A 20,317-nucleotide genomic window follows, 5' to 3' on the forward strand; every position below is an offset into this window, starting at 1 on the left:
CATAAAATAAATGTTTGTAAAAAAAAACATTATTTGTGCTTTGCCGAATAACATATTTGTATTACTTACAGAACTGTACTGTGAGGAAAGAACAAGCTTTTCACTTTTATAAGCAATTCATTTTTTCTAACAAAACATTTCAATACAGAGCAATACAAATTGTATCAACTGTGTATACATGTTATATGTGTATACATAAATGTTGGAATTGCTACACATCCATCCACTATCCCAACCTCCACAAAACTTACTTCCTTACTTCCTATCCTTACTAACTATGGACCAGGAAAGTTTTTATTTTATTTTAAATAGTTGTACATTATTATTTTATTCGTTATTATTATTTAAATATCTAAATATTTGTTTTATTTTTATGTTAAAAATACAGACAATATCATGACCTGAACCCTACGTTGTAGTAAAAAAAAAAAAAAAAAGTTTTACAGGCGGGGCCCCCCCTACCTTGCCAGGGTCCACACAATTAGGGCCCTATCTTACACCCAGCGCAAAGTGTCTTTGTTAGTTTAAGACCGACACAGTTGTCATTTTCCCGTCCAGCGCCCACGTTGTTTAAATAGCAAATACACTTGCGCCCATCAGAGTGCCCATGGGTGTGTTGGTCTTAAAATGAGGTGTGGTCAGGTGCATTTTTGGCATATTGCTATCTTGAGGCAGCAGAAAGCGATTGCGCTATTGACCAACAAAAACCTGGTCTTAAGTCAATGGCGCAGTGTTTCACTGTTATTTTAAGGGCGCATTGTCAAGACCGTAATATGTGGCTTCACAGGCAGGTGCACAACATACACTCTGCTTGTTACACATACAGGACATGTACAGCAGCACATTCAAAACATTACAAATAAAAGGATTGCAGTGTGAAAGATTATTATTGTGTACATTAACATTGTGTACATTAACATGTTTTTAATAATAATGCTTAGTCATAATATTTATCAGAATTAACTAACCGCAGTAATGACGGATAAAACTGTCTAATTATTTGACCAAATCATGGCAATACACGTAGGTATTTAAACAGACAGACAATAATGGATCAGACACAGATCGACTTTCCTGCTGCATCAATACATGAGGACATGAGGAGCATATGAGGGAATAAATAAGGTGAAAACAATGATTAAACTAAAGAAGGAAATAACTCTGGATAGCCCCTAGCTGCTGCCAGCAGCAGGATCAGCACCTTGGAGAGCTGATCAAGTCCTGATAACTGTCTTAATGATTATTTACATGACTAAGAACAATGATTTAATTTTTGAACAATATTTAACAAATATTCTTTAACATTTTTGAGAGTACAGTGATCAGGTTTCCATACTTTCAGCAATTAAAACCCTGCTGATTTGACCTGTTACTCCATGACTGAACAAAACTATTTTAAAGAAACCAAAGCTGAACCTAACCTAAACCTTTTCAAAAACCACATGAAAATACATTCGCAACAAATTAATGAACAGGATCTTAAACTGGTGGTCTGGGCTGACCACGGGAGGGTTCAGGAGCAGCAGGGGCCAGTGTGCTTGTTAAGGGTCGTGCGCTTTCACTTTACGCACGAGCATTTCCGTTTCTTCTGCAGAGAAGTGTCCCTTCTTACTACTTGGCAAATGTGCCATCATAATAGCAATCCGCCAAGGGGCAAGTGCACCTGGCTCTTAAAGGGAATGGGAGATGACACTCTGATTGGTTTATTGCATGTTATGCCGAAAACATGCCCATGATTAATTAGGAGACTATGGACAACCCTTTTGTACCATGTGCCTGGTGCATCGACCATTTTTCCGCAAAAGGGATGGCTGTCTAAGGTGCTGGGAAAGCTGGTTGGGCTGTTAATGCTGCTGCAGTTTTGTAATGTGAATGTATAGAGTGACAAAGAAATGCCCACACAAGAGTTGAAATAAACCTTGCCTGAGCTTCCTCACTCATCCTCCAGTATAGATGAAATGATATGGATCTATCAGATCAGTAGAGTTCCGACACTCACGCAGAGATTAATTATCAATTAATTTTCTACCATTGTTGGTAGGTTATTGCATACAATTTTGTATTACATTGTTAATATATTTTGAGTTCCAAAACATCTTATGAATGAATGCATTTTTTGACTTTCGTAATCCAGATTCATCAAGATTGTGATAAAGGATTATGAGAAAATATTTTCTAATTGGAATGAAGAACCTTTTTTTTCTCATATTAATAAAATTATCAAATCAAATTCTTCTTAGGCTCAGGCCTTCCCTGCAACTTCATGCAACATTCTAATTGGGATGTCACAGACGACAAATAGATGTGGGTTGCCAAGTTATTCCAAGTCCAAGTCCCCTGGAAGACACCAAAGCTTGACTTGGATGCTGGAGCAGAATGAGTCATCTCTATTCTGACATTTGGCAGCCCTTCATCTGCTAGCCCTGAGGGCTTTTTGGTGAAAGTTGCCTGGATTTCATATCACTTTTGTGGTGCCTGAGTATCCTCCTAAAGGGAATATACTGTATGGTGACAGGCTAAACACGTCAATGTCACATAGGCAGCAAAAGAAATCAACACCACCAATACACCAAAGTGGATTTCTTTTTCATAGCAGAATCCCAAATCCCAAACGTCATTAGAACGAAAGGTACAACTCATGGGCCACTGTAATGATCACATATTTCTGCAAGCAAATCCCATTATCCAATCATGGTTTTTTCTTCACAGTAGCCTGTGTGAGGCGATATCTAACAAGAGACAAAGGCTAAGGGTAGTTGCACTGGTAAGCAGGTGTAATTTCTCTACGTTCACATAAAGCACCACATATATACATTCTTAGATGTACGAAACTATACATTCTGAAGCAATTATCTGGGCTTATGCAATCAGTATTAGCAGCAAAGAAGCTATGAAGAGTGATGGAAAATACTCATATGTTAGTCATCTTAGGTTCTCCCACCATTTGCTGAAATGAATCAGTATATGTCCCGAGAGCCATCTTGAAATGAGTCAAAATCAGTTAAGAAGGAAGTTACAACTGTTAACCGACTTCATGATATGGGTTAAATGTTTCTCTATTTTATATATCATATTTTCTTTGGTGAGCCAAATTGACTCAAACATGACATAATGGGCATAAGCCTTCAAGATCTGCCAGGGCACTTGTATCATGCTTCGTTGATAGCTTCTTTAGTATCAAATGTTGCAGCTGGATGATGTTCATTTTGCATGTGGAACTTATTTTGGGCATTACCTGAAATGAGTTGGCAACTGATTTCATGTCCATTTAGGAAGATATATAAAAGGTGATTGAATGTTTTTGGATGGTACTTCATCCTTAATTCTATTACAGGAATATGAGATGTGCCAGAATCCAGTAACTGTAGACAACAAACATGTTGGCATATTAACAAAACTAAACTCCATGCAAGCATCTGACATGGCCCTTCAAAAATATTAATGTGATGTAACCACAATTAATAAAGTACTTGTATTGACAAGTTTACATTTCTAAGATTTCTAAGATCAAATAGTGCACAAATACAGCCATACATTATAGTATATTTTATTCTTTCTGTATTACTGGCACACACAGGAACACAGAAGTTTTTATGAGCACAATGAATGTTTTTGTAAATACAGCATTACAACGGTCAAGCATTATTAAGAATTATATATTATAATTTTACCCAAGACTTAGTATAGTTTATATAAAAGATGAATATAAACCCTTAATGAAAGTGTGTTGACAGCTGTCTTATATTAGTGTCATTTAGGGGTGAAGTTTCAAAGATCCCGAATACGCAAGTGTCGTGCAACTGAATACCAATGGAATTTGGATGAGTTTCCAAAACCAACCCCCAAAGCTATCCATGAATTAAAAAAAAGATTTTTTATGTTAACTACATGTTTCATCATTCATGACCTTTAAATCAAGAGCTACATTTATTGGGAATGTACACAAACCATATATACACAACAACATTCATAATAGCAAGTTTGTAACTCACTGAGTTAATCTAGGTGAGAAATTAATGAGCTCCTTCTTTCACTCTAAATAATTTTATAGTCATGCTTACTTAAGCAGACCCTTGGGGCATATTAGGTTTACTGAAGTCTTACTTAAGTATGTGTGCAGGTCTAACTGTCCTTCTCCTACTCTACAATTTGTCTTTTTTTTCTTTTAAGAGAATGTGTTCATAGTCAACATTTCCTATGAAAGCAAGCATGTTGAAAATAAATTAGAATTACTTTAACTGTGAGGAAGGTATTTTTTTTCAGTATAATTTAAATTGAATTTCTTAGCAAAGTAGTCCATTCTACTATAAATTTCCATTTTCCTACTAAACAATGGTCAAATTTTACATTTTATTCAGTATTTTAACACCCATATTGGGTGTCACATTCACATTTGTGATGAAATCAAATCAATTGGTACAACATCATGCTGCATTATGTGGTTTTCAGATTCTAGTTACAAATAAAAATGCTTACAAGCTGCATAAACATCACTGCCACAAATTAAGCAACAGGATGAGGCCATGACCAAACTGAGTGAGACTACAGCTGATCAAGCACTCCCACCCTCTATAAAAGAGGCAGCCCTGGACTTCTGCATGAACTGGTAGGCACCCAACACAGGTGAGTGTATCGACTATGATCTTGGTTTGAATTCCTATTGATCAGTGGGTAAAGTTTATGTGTTGCTAATTACTAATGCATATTGTCAATGATTCTTTGTCAGAGTTATCTTTGTTTTAAGTGATATTCAGGTGAAATTTCATGTCATATTTAAGTATTCTTGAGCAGATATTATTCCAAAACAATTAACTTGAAATACTCTTAAAACATTTAAGTAGTTTCTTTCTTTTTTTTTTTTTTTTTCCAGAAATCGCACAATTAATTCATTTGTGTTGATGTGCAGTACACAGTCTCAACAAATACTCTATACTAAGTGATCATTAAGAGCAGTACTATTTCTCTTCATGATATGGGTTAAATGTTGCTATATTTTTATATATTATATATTATATTTTCTTTGGTGAGCCAAATTCAAATCAAACATGCCATAATGGGCATAAGCCTTCAAGATCTGCCAGGACACTTGTATCATGCTTCTTTAATAACTTCTTTATCAAATGTAGCAACTGGCTGATGTTCATTTGGCATGTGAAACTTATTTTGAGCAATACCTGAAATGAGTTGGCAACTGTTTTCCAAAACAATTTACTTGAAATACTCTTAAAACATTTAAGTGGTTTCTTTCTTTTTTTCTTCCAGAAATCGCACAATTAATTCATTTGTGTTGATGTGCAGTACACATCCTGTCTCAACACATACTCTATACTAAGTGATCATTAAGAGCAGTACTATTTCTCTGGGTGTGGGGGGCAGTTGAGGGGATAGGAGAGAATTGAACTTTAATGATTCAACTGAATTCAGCTAGCACTTATCAGTTAAATCTGAATAAGTTTTGCCACCTTCATGCTCGACTGCTCTCAAACTGACATTCTGCCAGGAAGATTTAAAGTGAGAAAACCAAACTGAAAAAAGTTATTGTACTCACGTTTAATCATCTTTTTTATAGCATCTTGACTCCACCAGATACTCTACCACTCATCATTTTTTGGAACCAGCTGAGGTAAAAGATGTCAAAATCTCCAACATCAGATGGATACAACACCATTACGACATCCTGCTGATATTTTAACTCTATTTTTTCAGTCTCCACTAAAGTGCCACCATGAGCACAGACGCGGAGATGGAGTGCTATGGCCCGGCGGCCATCTACCTCCGGAAGCCAGAGAGGGAGAGGATTGAAGCACAAGCCGCTCCTTTTGATGCCAAAACCGCCGTCTTTGTGACTGAAAAGGAGGAGATGTATCTCAAGGGTAAACTTGTGAATAAAGAGGGTGGCAAAGCCACAGTTGAAACAGACTGTGGTAAGGTAGGCAATTCATTATTTTACTTTTTTAACAACATTTTCCCATCTATTTCCATTGAAGGAGGATGCCATTCTTTCCATTAACATGTATTTAAAACTATAACTTAGTAAAACATTTAGTGCTTTTAAATTCACACTGACACAGTGGTTAACAAGGACATCCATCTGATTAATTCTAAATTTGAAGAAAAAAAATCTTAGTAAAAACATTTTTAATGTATTTTTACTATATCTCTTCAGACACTCACTGTGAAAGAAGATGAAATCTTTCCCAGGAACCCTCCAAAGTTTGATAAAATTGAGGACATGGTCATGATGACCCACCTCAATGAGCCCTGTGTGTTGTATAACCTCAAAGAGCGTTTTGCATCCTGGATGATCTACGTGAGTTTCCACTTTACTAATGTGATGTGCATTTATATCTGCATATCTAAATGTTAACACCATGTTTATTTTCTATTTGTGCTATTACAGACCTACTCTGGGCTGTTTTGCGTTGTTGTGAATCCCTACAAGTGGCTTCCAGTGTATGATGCTGTAGTTGTGGGAGGATACAGAGGCAAGAAGAGGATTGAGGCACCACCTCACATCTTCTCCATCTCTGATAATGCCTATCAGTTCATGCACACGGGTAAGGTCAAAATTAGCAGTGTTAAATTGTGTAGAACTGAACTTAAACATAAGGAAGGAATTGAAGGAATTACAAAAACGGAATTCATGAGAAATGTCTGTTTGTATTTCAGATCGTGAAAACCAGTCTATCCTGATTACGTAAGTATAACAGAACCGTAATGCTAAATCATGTAATGATAATAAAGCAGAATCTTGACATGTGTCTCTTATACCCCAGTGGAGAATCCGGTGCAGGAAAGACTGTCAACACCAAGCGTGTCATCCAGTACTTTGCAACAATTGCAGCTATTGGAGCCAAGAAGGCTGAGCCAACACCTGGCAAGATGCAGGTAAATTGATTGTTTAAGATAAAACTGTTTGTCAGAGGACACTTAAAGCTATAATATGTAACTATTCCACATTAAATTGTCTAAAAACAACTAGACCTATGTTATATATTTTGTTGAGTTGCGTACTTACATTATCCTAAATGTTTCCAACAATTTTCAAACCCAGCGAAAACTGTAATTTTAATCAAGGTAACGGTCGGTTTCATTTGGTTGCCTGTCAATGGCATCATACCCCTCTACCAGAGTACAAGATGTATGCATCGGTGTTGTGTTTGTCCGCTACAATTACATCTATCAAAGAGTATACACCTACAAGATAATACATTGGCAATGTCAATGTCCTCTACCAAAGAGTATACACATCATATGTCAGCGTTGTGGTTGTTCGACAGAAACTGTTATAAATTGACTTTTATTCAGTTTTAAGTCACATTTTTATGATAAACTTTTTACATCTTGGTCATTTTTAAGTATATCCAGATGAAGGATTTTAGTCGTCGGACATCAAGATCTTAAGTTTTCAGAGAAACAAACTGGGCAAATGTTAGCAGCAGCTCAGCTAGCAGCCCCTCCTGGAAGTCTGGTGCTTGCCGATTATCGTCGGAGAAACAATGATTTTTTACGTGAAAAACTTTATTCAGAGAAAATCAGAGAAACAAGCTACATTAGCAGCAGCTCAGCTAACAGCCCCTACCGGACATCCGGTGCCAGCCGAACATCATTGGAAAAACATAGATTTTTTACATGAAACACTTTTATTCAGTATTTTTACCAGTTTTAATCCCCTGGTATGTTTGTTTTTGGAGAGGAGGAGACCTCTGCGGATAATTCAGCTCTCGGTAGAAACCTGCTGAATGTCTGGATCTTAAATTATCAGAGAAATGAGCTGAGCAAACATTAGAGGCAGCTTGGCTAGCAGCCCCTACCGGACATCCTGTGCCCGCTGAACAGCATCAGAGAAACACGGATTTTTTACATGACACTGCTTTATTCAGTGTCTGTTTGTTTTGGAAAGGAGGAAACCTCTGCGGATTATTCAGCTTCTGGTAAAAACATCCTGAACGATGAACACTTGAGTAATCCTTACCCGCTCGTTGTTTAACAATGAAGACAACAACTCACACACTACGTCTTTTGTTATTGTTTTGATTGAGACCCCTAGCAGCTGGAATTACATATTGTGCATTTAATTTGAATGTTTAGCTTACGTAACTCAAATCCTCTCTTGCAGGGCTCCCTTGAGGACCAAATTGTTGCAGCCAACCCTCTGCTGGAGTCCTATGGTAATGCCAAGACTGTGAGGAATGACAACTCCTCTCGTTTTGTAAGTAATCCAGGAAACATGTCAAGGTATTTTCTTACTAAATTGCAAAAACTGATGTTATCAATGATCTGGCTCTCTAGGGTAAATTCATCAGAATCCATTTTGGCTCTACTGGAAAGCTGGCTTCAGCTGATATTGAAACATGTAAGTTTCAACCATGGTATGACTCAAGCCTCATCTGGGCTATAATCTGGTCTTTGATAAAGTAATAGTATTTCAATGTAATAGAGTAATCTCACAGTCTCTCCTTAAATTCGTTTTTCTTAGATCTGCTGGAGAAGTCTCGTGTAACCTTCCAGTTGTCTGCTGAGAGGAGCTACCACATCTTCTATCAGCTGATGACTGGCCACCAGCCTGAGCTCCTGGGTATGTTACTATGCAAATTTGAAAATGACATTGAAATAATACCAAAGACAACACTAAACAATAATAGGTATCGTTACTGTGCTCCTCTAGAGGGTCTTCTGATCACCACCAACCCCTATGACTACCCAATGGTCAGTCAGGGTGAAATCACTGTCAAAAGCATCGATGATGTGGAGGAGTTCATTGCAACAGATGTAAAAAAACAAACAAAAAAACAACATTTTAGTTAAATAGATCTTGCATGCTTAAGACAACTTTGGAGAATGTTTCAAACTTTGCTTCATGTACAATGTAGACTGCTATTGACATCTTGGGCTTCACTGCTGAGGAGAAGATGGGCATCTACAAGCTGACTGGTGCTGTGATGCACCATGGCAACATGCATTTTAAGCAGAAGCAGCGTGAGGAGCAGGCTGAACCTGATGGCACTGAGGGTAATTCTGATAGATGTCTTTTAGGAAATCTACCAAGGGTTAGTATGTAACATATTTGTAAACATGTCCCAGTTCACAGATAGCTAAAGGTTTGTTTTTCCATCAGTGGCTGATAAAATCGCCTACCTCCTGGGCCTGAACTCAGCTGATATGCTGAAAGCTCTGTGCTACCCTAGAGTCAAGGTCGGAAATGAGATGGTGACCAAAGGTCAGACTGTCCCACAGGTAAGATAAAGAAAATGTATTGTTTGAAAATAATATATAAAAGGGCAATATTTGCATTTTGACATGAAAATATGATTCTGACAAAATCTCACTCTAAAATGTTTATTTCTAGGTCCACAATTCTGTCATGGCTCTGTGCAAGTCTATCTATGAGAAAATGTTCTTGTGGATGGTCATCCGTATCAATGAGATGCTGGACACAAAGCAGCCAAGACAATACTTCATTGGAGTGTTGGATATCGCTGGATTTGAGATCTTTGATGTGAGTGGCTGAAAAGTGTCTGAGCAATTCAAAGATCAACAATTTTTTGACATGCAATTTAATACATTCATGTAATTGCAGTTCAACAGCTTGGAGCAACTCTGCATCAACTTCACCAATGAGAAACTGCAACAGTTCTTCAACCACCACATGTTTGTCCTGGAGCAAGAGGAGTACAAGAAAGAGGGCATTGTCTGGGAGTTCATTGACTTCGGTATGGACTTGGCTGCCTGCATTGAGCTTATTGAGAAGGTAAGTAGTCAATCGGGTCGAAGTGACTTCTTGATTCATGTGCAAATGATTGCTTCCATGGTGTGAATTTTTTTTTTCCTCAGCCAATGGGCATATTCTCCATCCTTGAAGAGGAGTGCATGTTCCCCAAGGCCTCTGACACAACTTTCAAGAACAAGCTGCATGATCAGCATCTTGGCAAGACCAAGGCCTTTGAGAAGCCAAAACCTGTAAAGGGCAAGCCTGAGGCTCACTTCTCCCTGGTTCACTATGCTGGTACAGTGGACTACAATATCACTGGCTGGTTGGACAAGAACAAGGACCCCCTGAATGACTCAGTTGTCCAGCTCTACCAGAAGGCCTCAAACAAACTTCTGGCCTTCCTGTATGCAAAACACGGTGCAGCTGATGGTGAGAGATTAGAAACTGTGTGTCTGTTACACTTGGTTCAGGCATAGTATAAAGCTGATGAGTACTCTGTGGTAATATATCCATGCATGTGACTTAATTAAAAAATACTATTTCCACAGAGAAGAAAACTTAGGAGAAATTCTACGAAGTTACTTATTCTGTGCCATTAATTAAATTTAATGTTTGTGAAAACAGAGGCTGGTGGCGGCGGCAAAAAGGGAAAGAAGAAGGGTGGTTCCTTCCAGACTGTGTCTGCTCTTTTCAGGGTATGAATTGTTTCATATTTTTTGATACTAATTAAAAACCTCATCTTGAAATATTGTTGACCGCTTATCTTGTGTTGTTGATCCACAGGAGAACTTGGGCAAGCTGATGACCAACTTGAGGAGCACTCACCCTCATTTTGTCCGTTGCCTGATTCCTAATGAATCAAAGACCCCAGGTTAGAAGCACATAGCCCAGCTTTGCACACTAAATATGACATAGTGATTAAAAGAAATATTTGAAACAATATGAGTTTGCAACTTTCAGGTCTTATGGAGAACTTCTTGGTCATCCATCAGCTGAGGTGTAATGGTGTGCTGGAAGGCATCAGAATCTGCAGAAAGGGCTTCCCCAGCAGAATCCTCTACGGTGACTTCAAGCAGAGGTGATGCCATTTTTAATATAAGCAAGTCAAGTTCATTTCAGCTGAGTTAAAACAGCCGGCCAAGATGTGGGGTCATTGTAAGTAACAACATAATGTTGTCTTGTAGATACAAAGTATTAAATGCCAGCGTCATCCCTGAGGGACAGTTCATTGACAACAAGAAAGCTGCAGAGAAGCTGCTAGGCTCCATTGATGTGGATCACACTCAGTACAAGTTTGGGCACACTAAGGTTAATTTCTATCAACAATATCAATAGATATGCCATGTACATATGTCCTTTTGTATCAATTTGTGCTGATGACTGAGTTCCTTCAAACAACCACACAGGTGTTCTTCAAAGCTGGTCTGCTGGGTTTACTGGAGGAGATGAGAGATGAGAAACTGGCTAATCTGGTGACCATGACTCAGGCTCTCTGCAGAGGATTCCTCATGAGGACAGAGTTTGTTAAGATGATGGAGAGGAGGTATGATTGTCATACAGTACACTGAACTGTTCTGTCCAATGAAATAGATACAGCTATTTTTGTTAAGTCACGTTGCAGTAAAAATGACACTTTATTCATATCAATTTTCCAGAGAGGCTGTCTTTGGTATTCAGTACAATATCCGTTCATTCATGAATGTGAAAAACTGGCCATGGATGAATCTGTACTTCAAGATCAAGCCTCTTCTGAAGAGCGCTGAGACTGAGAAGGAGCTGATGAACATGAAGGAGAACTATGAGAAGATGAAAACAGACCTGGCTACTGCCCTGGCCAAGAAGAAGGAGCTGGAGGAAAAGATGGTTTCCCTGCTGCAGGAAAAGAATGACCTGCAACTGCAAGTGGCTTCTGTAAGTAGGATACAAAAGCAAGTGTCACATCTACACTACACTAATTGAATGTTGAATTGCTAACATTTTCAGATATTTAGGTGAAATTTAAAGATGCCAGATACTCTTCTGGTCATCTCATCTTCGATGTGCCTGACCAAACATGTAGATTGACAAATACTAATTAATACATTAAAAATTATATATATATATATATATATATATATATATATATATATATATATATATATATATACATATACATATTAGTATTAATCCTGAAAATGTTCAGGTAAATTCAGAGAATAGCAAACTTATTAACTTACTGTATGTTCATAATAAATTGTAGGAAGTTGAGAATCTCTCAGATGCTGAGGAAAGGTGTGAAGGTCTGATTAAGAGCAAGATCCAACTCGAGGCCAAACTCAAAGAGACAACTGAGAGACTGGAAGATGAAGAGGAAATCAATGCTGAGCTGACTGGCAAGAAGAGGAAGCTGGAGGATGAATGCTCTGAGCTGAAGAAAGATATTGATGACTTGGAGCTCACCTTGGCTAAAGTGGAGAAGGAGAAACATGCAACTGAAAACAAGGTTGGAATAAATTTAAACCTACATTTATAAAAAATGACAAAGTATATGAAATTACCTTTCAAACGTATAAAGTGATGGAAATAATGCACCTTGCCTGACACTTCCAGGTGAAAAACCTGACAGAGGAGATGGCATCTCAAGATGAGTCTATTGCCAAGTTAACCAAGGAGAAGAAAGCCCTCCAAGAGGCTCACCAGCAAACGCTGGACGATCTCCAGGCAGAGGAAGACAAAGTCAACACTCTGACCAAGGCCAAGACAAAGCTGGAACAGCAAGTGGATGATGTGAGAAAACATTTCTTTTGATAACATGTTTGTATTGTTAGCTTGTGTGTTAGAATTCACATTCCATGATAAAAAATCAAAGCATTATTTCATGTCAAATTTATAATATTATCTCAAAAGCTTGAGGGATCACTGGAGCAAGAGAAGAAGCTCCGTATGGACCTTGAGAGAGCCAAGAGGAAGCTTGAGGGAGATCTGAAACTGGCCCAGGAATCCATAATGGATCTGGAGAATGACAAGCAGCAATCTGAGGAGAAAATCAAGAAGCAAGTTTTCTTTTTCATCTTTAACCCTTACATTGAACTACTGCCATAATGCAATACAATGATCCTGAGTCAAAACTAAAACTATAACAGCAATAACTGTTTTTTCCTCTTCTAGGAAGGAGTTTGAGACCAGCCAGCTGCTCAGCAAGATTGAGGATGAACAGTCTCTTGGTGCTCAGCTTCAGAAGAAGATCAAGGAACTCCAGGTTAGTATTTGACATGAATGTTATACTCTAATGTTGTACTGAAAAACCACTGTTACAGTATGTTTCACTTAATAAGCCTTCTTGATATTACTATTATCAAACTTAGGCTCGTATTGAGGAGCTGGAAGAAGAAATTGAGGCTGAGCGGGCTGCTCGGGCTAAGGTGGAGAAGCAGAGGGCTGACCTCTCCAGGGAACTTGAGGAGATCAGTGAGAGGCTTGAGGAAGCTGGTGGAGCAACAGCCGCTCAGATTGAGATGAACAAGAAGCGTGAGGCTGAGTTCCAGAAGCTGCGCCGTGACCTTGAAGAGTCAACCCTGCAGCATGAAGCTACCGCAGCAGCTCTCCGCAAGAAACAGGCCGACAGTGTTGCAGAGCTGGGAGAGCAGATTGACAACCTCCAGCGTGTCAAACAGAAGCTGGAGAAGGAGAAGAGCGAGTACAAGATGGAGATTGATGACCTCTCCAGTAACATGGAGGCTATCGCTAAATCCAAAGTGGGTGTTTTGTGTATAACTGAAATATTTGACTTTCATTATGCTTATAAATATGAACTATAATGGATAGTATGGCAGTAACTTTCAACTTAGATAAATGCTCAGCATTTTCTTTGTTCATGTAAATATGTTTAAATACATAATGTTGTGTTCTTGATAGGGCAACTTGGAAAAAATGTGCAGAACTCTTGAGGACCAGCTGAGTGAGCTGAAGGCCAAAAATGATGAGAATGTGCGCCAGCTGAATGACATAAGTGCACAGAGGGCAAGACTGCAGACAGAGAATGGTGAGTCACTTGTGATAAAAAATAGTAAAAAAAATAAAAGTAATGATCATTTTGATAAATAACACATTTACAATTTATCATTCAGGTGAGTATTCCCGCCAGATTGAGGAGAAAGACGCTCTTAATTCCCAGCTGACCAGGGGAAAGCAGGCTTACACTCAGCAAATTGAGGAGTTGAAGAGACACATTGAGGAAGAAGTGAAGGTATAACAAGTTTACATGTTACTATACTATGTACTATTATTAGCTTTTAACAAGGGATGAAATGAGTCCTCCTTTTCAAATGTAGTCAATCACCTGTTACTCTTCACCTACTACTAACCCACCATATCTCCTAGCATAAGCATAAAAAAAAGAAAAGAAAGTTCTTGCAACATGTCATCCGATCATGTTAGAAAGCAGGAAAAAGAGCTTGAGAGAGAAATTCAAACTTATGATTCATTTCCTACCACCATATCTGGCCAGTCACTGTCTGAAGCGGCTGTGAATGTTGGGTTGTGTTATTACCATATTACCATTTAACTGACCAGGGGATTTGTGGGAATAGGACCTATTTCTCTTAATGCAGTGTTACACCTTAGTGGCTTAGTGGCTGTGAATGTTGGGTTGCCTGTTTAAGAATTTTATCACCATATTACCATTTAACTGACCAGGGGATTTGTGGGAATAGGATCTAATCCTCTTCATGGGGTGTTGCTGCTACTCCTCAGCCTTGTCTTTTATGACTTAAGCACATCCCACTAACATACCTGTTTCTCCTTCCTCACCAAGCACCTTCCACCTTCCATCCCACAAAGTCCCACACACTACACGAAATAGCAAATCTGATGTAAAAGTAAATTATCCAAAACTAAATGACTCAATCAACATGTGCCACCATGACAAATTGTATTTAAACAAGATTGATAGAAATAGATGATCTATATTTAATAGATCAATTAAAATACCTCTTGCCATGTTCATCAGGCCAAGAATGCCCTGGCCCATGCTGTTCAGTCAGCCCGCCATGACTGTGATCTGCTCAGAGAGCAGTTTGAGGAGGAGCAAGAGGCTAAAGCTGAGCTGCAGCGTGGAATGTCCAAGGCTAACAGTGAAGTGGCTCAGTGGAGAACCAAATATGAGACTGATGCTATCCAGCGCACTGAGGAGCTGGAGGAGGCCAAGTAAGTCACTACTTTTTCAGAGTTTGAATTAGTTTTCAATTCAATTGCTTGCTTTTCCAGATAACATTCCACATATTTTGCTGTCAATATGCAATTAAATGTAAACAAATACTTCTTCACTACAGGAAAAAGCTTGCCCAGCGTCTGCAGGATGCTGAGGAGTCCATTGAGGCTGTGAACTCAAAATGTGCCTCTTTAGAGAAGACCAAGCAGAGGCTACAGGGTGAGGTGGAAGACCTCATGATTGATGTAGAGAGAGCTAATGGTCTGGCTGCCAACCTTGACAAGAAGCAGAGGAACTTTGATAAGGTAACAGGAAAACAAAACCACACTGATTCGAGTGAAACACAAATCTATCTTAGTAATTAATCATTGTTATTCATCTATATAATTCTAGGTCCTTGCAGAATGGAAACAGAAATATGAGGAGGGCCAGGCAGAGCTTGAAGGAGCCCAGAAGGAGGCTCGCTCTCTCAGCACTGAACTGTTCAAGATGAAGAACTCTTACGAGGAGAGTCTGGATCACCTGGAGACCATGAAGAGAGAGAACAAGAACCTGCAGCGTATGTCAATCCCACCATATTTAATGTAACTGTTAAAGTGATTGTAAGGGTTCTTCCTTGACCTCTATAGGTGTAGGTCATGAGGTTTTTTGGTGTTAAAACTTATTTTCTAGACATAATGTATACAGCATAGTCTATGTTTCTCTAAACTGGATTTTGCCTTTTGGTGTTCTACAGAGGAGATCTCAGACCTGACTGAACAGATTGGTGAAACCGGAAAGAGCATCCATGAGCTAGAGAAAGCCAAGAAGACCATGGAGACTGAGAAGACTGAAATTCAGTCAGCACTGGAGGAAGCAGAGGTAAAAATCGAAATTACAATATTAGACAACTTATGTGATAAAATACAAAAGCATTTATGTAATGGCAAGTATTCATTTGATTTTTTCTTTAATTTTTCTGTGAAAGACTGGTAACCTTTAGGTACACGTTCAATTTTTTCCTTTAGGGCACACTGGAGCATGAGGAAGCCAAGATTCTCCGTGTTCAGCTTGAGCTTAACCAGATCAAAGGTGAGGTTGACAGGAAGCTTGCAGAAAAGGACGAGGAGATGGAGCAGATCAAGAGGAACAGCCAGAGGGTGATTGACTCCATGCAGAGCACTCTCGATTCTGAGGTCAGGAGCAGGAATGATGCCCTGAGAGTCAAGAAGAAGATGGAAGGAGACCTGAATGAGATGGAGATTCAGCTGAGCCATGCCAACAGGCAGGCTGCTGAGGCCCAGAAACAACTGAGGAATGTCCAGGGACAGCTCAAGGTGAGATTTATCTAATCAATGAATAAACAAATGTTGAAGAGCAAAGGAAGTTAACTCTCTTTTTCTCCACATGTTGTCAGGATGCCCAACTGCACCTTGATGATGCTGTCAGAGGACATGAAGACATGAAGGAGCAGGCTGCCATGGTGGAGCGCAGAAATGGCCTGATGGTGGCGGAGATCGAGGAGCTGAGAGCCGCTCTGGAGCAGACAGAGAGAGGACGCAAAGTGGCTGAACAGGAGTTGGTTGATGCTAGTGAGCGTGTCGGACTGCTTCACTCTCAGGTTTACATTCAATAGTTCAAAATGTCTTTCTACAGAATGAATAGAGTGTACATACAAACTTTGTTATACATAACAAATTTCAATTAAATGTTACTTTTTTAATATCCAGAACACCAGTCTTCTGAACACCAAGAAGAAGCTGGAGTCTGACCTTGTGCAGGTTCAGGGTGAAGTGGACGACACTATTCAGGAATCAAGAAATGCTGAAGAGAAAGCTAAAAAGGCTATCACTGATGTGAGTTCATGTTTATGAGTCTTCCTTTTATAAAATTCAAATTCACCTCACCGAATACTTGTTCATACTTGATGCATATCATTTCAGGCTGCCATGATGGCTGAGGAGCTGAAGAAGGAGCAGGACACCAGTGCTCACCTGGAGAGGATGAAGAAGAACCTGGAGGTCACAGTCAAGGACCTGCAGCACCGTCTGGATGAGGCTGAGAACCTCGCCATGAAGGGTGGCAAGAAGCAGCTCCAGAAACTGGAATCAAGAGTATGCTCATAATATATTCGGATGTTAATCACACTTTCAATATGTGGAATAAATTAAACCTTCCTCACTACTTAAATTCCTCTACAAGGTTTTGATAAACTGTGCAACATCGCATTACAGGTCCGTGAACTGGAAACCGAAGTTGATGCCGAGCAGAGACGTGGAGCTGATGCTGTTAAGGGAGTCCGCAAATATGAGAGGAGAGTGAAGGAGTTGACTTACCAGGTAATTTCTCATTTAACTAAAAACTATCCTGATTTCTTAATTACATAATTTTCTTTCTATACTCCATCAATAACACTCCTTTTTTTGCATAGACTGAGGAAGACAAGAAGAATGTGCATAGACTTCAGAATCTGGTGGATAAGCTGCAGCTCAAAGTGAAGGCTTACAAGAGACAGGCTGAGGAGGCTGTGAGTCAAATGTTTTGTAATTTTTCATATAGGAATGTAGCACAAATCAGTAACTATAGAAAGCATACTAATATGATGTCATATTTAAAAAAATACATCATCATCATACTTCAATTCCCAACCCTTAACAGGAAGAGCAGGCCAACACTCACTTGTCTAGGTTCAGGAAGGTCCAGCATGAGCTGGAGGAAGCTCAGGAGCGCGCTGACATCTCTGAGTCCCAGGTCAACAAGCTGAGAGCCAAGAGCCGTGATCATGGAAAGGTAACCAAGTGATAATATTTTAAATATATTATTACGTGGGCACCTTAATTTAATGGGGTTATTTAGGTCTATTTATAAGCTAAATATTTTATACTATTTTTTATTTATTTTTTATTGTAAGAATACATAGTGAATCTTTTTTTCTTGTTTTCTTTCTAGTCTGATGCTGCTGAATAAGAGACATCCTTTTGGCACCTTTCGACAGAGTTCATAAAATATGAAGTAGCTGTTGAATTGTCTTCTTACAATGTATTCATTCAATAAAGTTTTTTTCCTTCATAATTTAATCATATTTAGTCTGTATTATTTACTCTTTAGTTTCTCTTTAAGTCACACTTGAGCACACAGTGTTCAACACAGTAGGAAGGTGGAGCTGCATCAGTTTAACTTGTGGCAGTACACCACTTATCTAGTTGGCTGGATGGGGAGGTCTTTCAGCTCAACGTTAACATGATTCATACCCAAATGGTAATGTCCAGTAAAATGACACTGTCTTCTGCTTAGCATCACTTTTTGGAAGAGTGATAGCGGTGTCAGTTTCAAGATTAAAAGACACCTTCACATTTTACAGAGTCAGAATTTAAGAGGCATAACTTAAACATAAATACAGTATAATAGGCAAAATATAACTTTCAGAGCCACAATTAATTCCCATTATCATATCAATTATCCAAAGCGATGGACAATGGGCTTTGTTACACTTTTCACCATGTCATTAACAAAAACATGCCCAGTATTCTATATAACATAGAGTTAAATATTTTATTCAAGGATACAAATTGTGTTTACCGTGTCTCTTACCTGGTCATTATGTAGAACAGAACCCTTTCATTCCCCCCCATTTGTCTGAACCCTCACCTACATGAATTATGTTTTTGAGGTGAAAATTTATTTATTTTAATTCAGATCTGTCACAATCTGCACCTCAGTCCATCTCTGCAGCCACAGTCTCTCATCCCCAGCCCTCTGCATTACTCTCTGTCTCTGTCTCCCATCCCTACTCACTTCTCCCCGGCCATGTTCTTTCCTCCACCTCCCCAGACATGTCGTCCTCAAGCTGTCCACCAGGTGCCCTCGGACTTTCCCTCTTTTCCCCATCTACACACTTGTTCCCACTTTTCATCAATCCTGCAATTACCTGGCCTACTACACTCACTGCTCACCTGCAGTCACTCAATTCATATACTGGCCAAGGTTCTTTGTTCCTTTGTCAGATATTTGTTGTTGTCATGTTGCTTTTTGTCAGTGCTCTCAAGCTTTTGTTTTTGGTTACCTGGGCCTGCACCATTTCTGCACCTGTTTGCCTGCCTGGCTTGACTTTTCCATATCTCATCCCTGCAACTATGTGGATTTAATACCACTGCTGTTTGGAGAGTTTAGACTTGCCACCCATGTCTTTAAGCTTTTGTATCTTCACTTACTCACAATAAACTCACTGAACTGTTCCTGTCCTACTTCTAAAGTCTGCATTTGGGTCCTTCCTGTGCTGCCTCATACACACCACTCATGACATAAAGATCTAACCAATAATGGACCCAGCAGATGGATTGTTTTCGCTGGGACTACATGAGGTGACTTACCACCTTTTGTTACTTTCTAATGACTGGAAATACACATCCAGTAGTGAGGACGGAGATGGCACTCATGAATCCCACTTGTGAACCTCAGTCAGCTAACCTGCAGCATGTTAGCCACCAGCAGGATAGCCACCAGTATGCTAGCCACCAGCATGAAAGCCTCCAGCCTGCACTCTGGTCTCCTAGCCTTCAGCCTGCAACCCGGACTGCTCTCAACCAGCTTGTACTCCAGTCAATTAGGCTCAGGTTTGTGAGCCTGCAGTCTGTCTGTCCTGAGCCCCCCATGGCTCCTGACATCACTGGCTCTTTATACTGCCCAGTGCCACCACTGAGGCCCAGCCTATTCCCGAGCCATCGGATTCCACTGCCAATGTCCAGCCTGTTCTCAAGCTGTGAGTTGCCTTTGCCAATGCCTATCCTGTTACTGCTGAGCTGCAGTGGTCCCCTGTTCCTGTTGAGCAGCAGCGGTCCCCTGTTCTTGTTGAGCTACAGCGGTTCCCTGTTCCTGCTGAGCTGCAGCAGTCCCCTCTTCCTGCTGAGCTGCAGCATTCCCCTGTTCTTGAGCTGCAGTAGTCCCCTGTTCCTGAGCTGCAGCAGTCACCAAGTCCTGTCCTGCAGTGGTCCTCTGTTCCTGTGCTGCAGCAGTCTCCTATTCCTGTGCTGCAGCAATCTGCTGAGCCTGAGCTGCAGCTGTCCCCAGTTTCTGAGCTGCAGCTGTCTTCTGTGGCTGTTCTTCAGCAGCCTCCTGTTTTCCTGGCTCCACCGGCTCACCTGCCTATTTCCCAGCTCACACAGTCTGCTCAGCAGCCTGTTCCTGAGCTATCAGTTTTCTCAGCCATCGTCCTGCCGGATCTTCAGCTGTCGGCCACATCTGCCAACATCCTTCTAGACCTCCAGTTGGCAGTCCCTGCCGATGTCCAGCCAGCGGTCTTCGCCAACGGCCAACCAGACTTCCAGCTATCTGCCTCCTTCTCTGCACTCCAGTGGTCTGCCTGTCCTGTACCCTGTCCAGACCCTCAGCTGTCGATTACCATTGACGCTTGTCCCACACTCCAGCCGCCGGTCTCCAGT

General features: G+C 40.0%; 2 protein-coding genes across 2 annotated transcripts in view; both read left to right on the forward strand.

Annotated features, from left to right (window-relative positions):
- Nucleotides 1-17,956, forward strand: part of LOC137168611 (myosin heavy chain, fast skeletal muscle) — a 47,400-nt gene extending 29,444 nt beyond the window's left edge. The window contains exon 40 of the mRNA XM_067571302.1: nt 17,829-17,956. Coding sequence (XP_067427403.1) covers nt 17,829-17,846 — 18 coding nt within the window. The 3' untranslated portion in view covers nt 17,847-17,956. The remainder of the gene's footprint in view (nt 1-17,828) is intronic.
- On the forward strand, nt 5,499-17,956 carry LOC137168614 (myosin heavy chain, fast skeletal muscle-like). Its single transcript, XM_067571309.1, has 40 exons — nt 5,499-5,623; nt 5,707-5,929; nt 6,167-6,310; nt 6,401-6,557; nt 6,670-6,697; nt 6,777-6,888; nt 8,120-8,212; nt 8,293-8,356; nt 8,480-8,578; nt 8,669-8,772; nt 8,874-9,012; nt 9,119-9,237; nt 9,350-9,499; nt 9,581-9,751; nt 9,835-10,141; nt 10,337-10,407; nt 10,496-10,583; nt 10,673-10,790; nt 10,897-11,020; nt 11,119-11,255; nt 11,368-11,623; nt 11,952-12,194; nt 12,302-12,478; nt 12,599-12,748; nt 12,864-12,950; nt 13,057-13,446; nt 13,607-13,733; nt 13,819-13,937; nt 14,700-14,896; nt 15,022-15,205; nt 15,294-15,459; nt 15,637-15,761; nt 15,908-16,216; nt 16,297-16,500; nt 16,610-16,735; nt 16,823-16,993; nt 17,114-17,218; nt 17,311-17,406; nt 17,538-17,669; nt 17,829-17,956. Exons 2-40 carry the CDS (start codon nt 5,726-5,728, stop codon nt 17,844-17,846), a joined length of 5,811 nt encoding a protein of 1,936 aa, XP_067427410.1. The 5' UTR covers nt 5,499-5,623; nt 5,707-5,725; the 3' UTR covers nt 17,847-17,956.
- Nucleotides 17,957-20,317: the final 2,361 nt, after the last annotated feature.

The sequence above is a fragment of the Thunnus thynnus genome, chromosome 17 (assembly GCF_963924715.1).
Source record: "Thunnus thynnus chromosome 17, fThuThy2.1, whole genome shotgun sequence".
In the NCBI taxonomy this organism is placed as follows: Eukaryota; Metazoa; Chordata; class Actinopteri; order Scombriformes; family Scombridae; genus Thunnus; species Thunnus thynnus.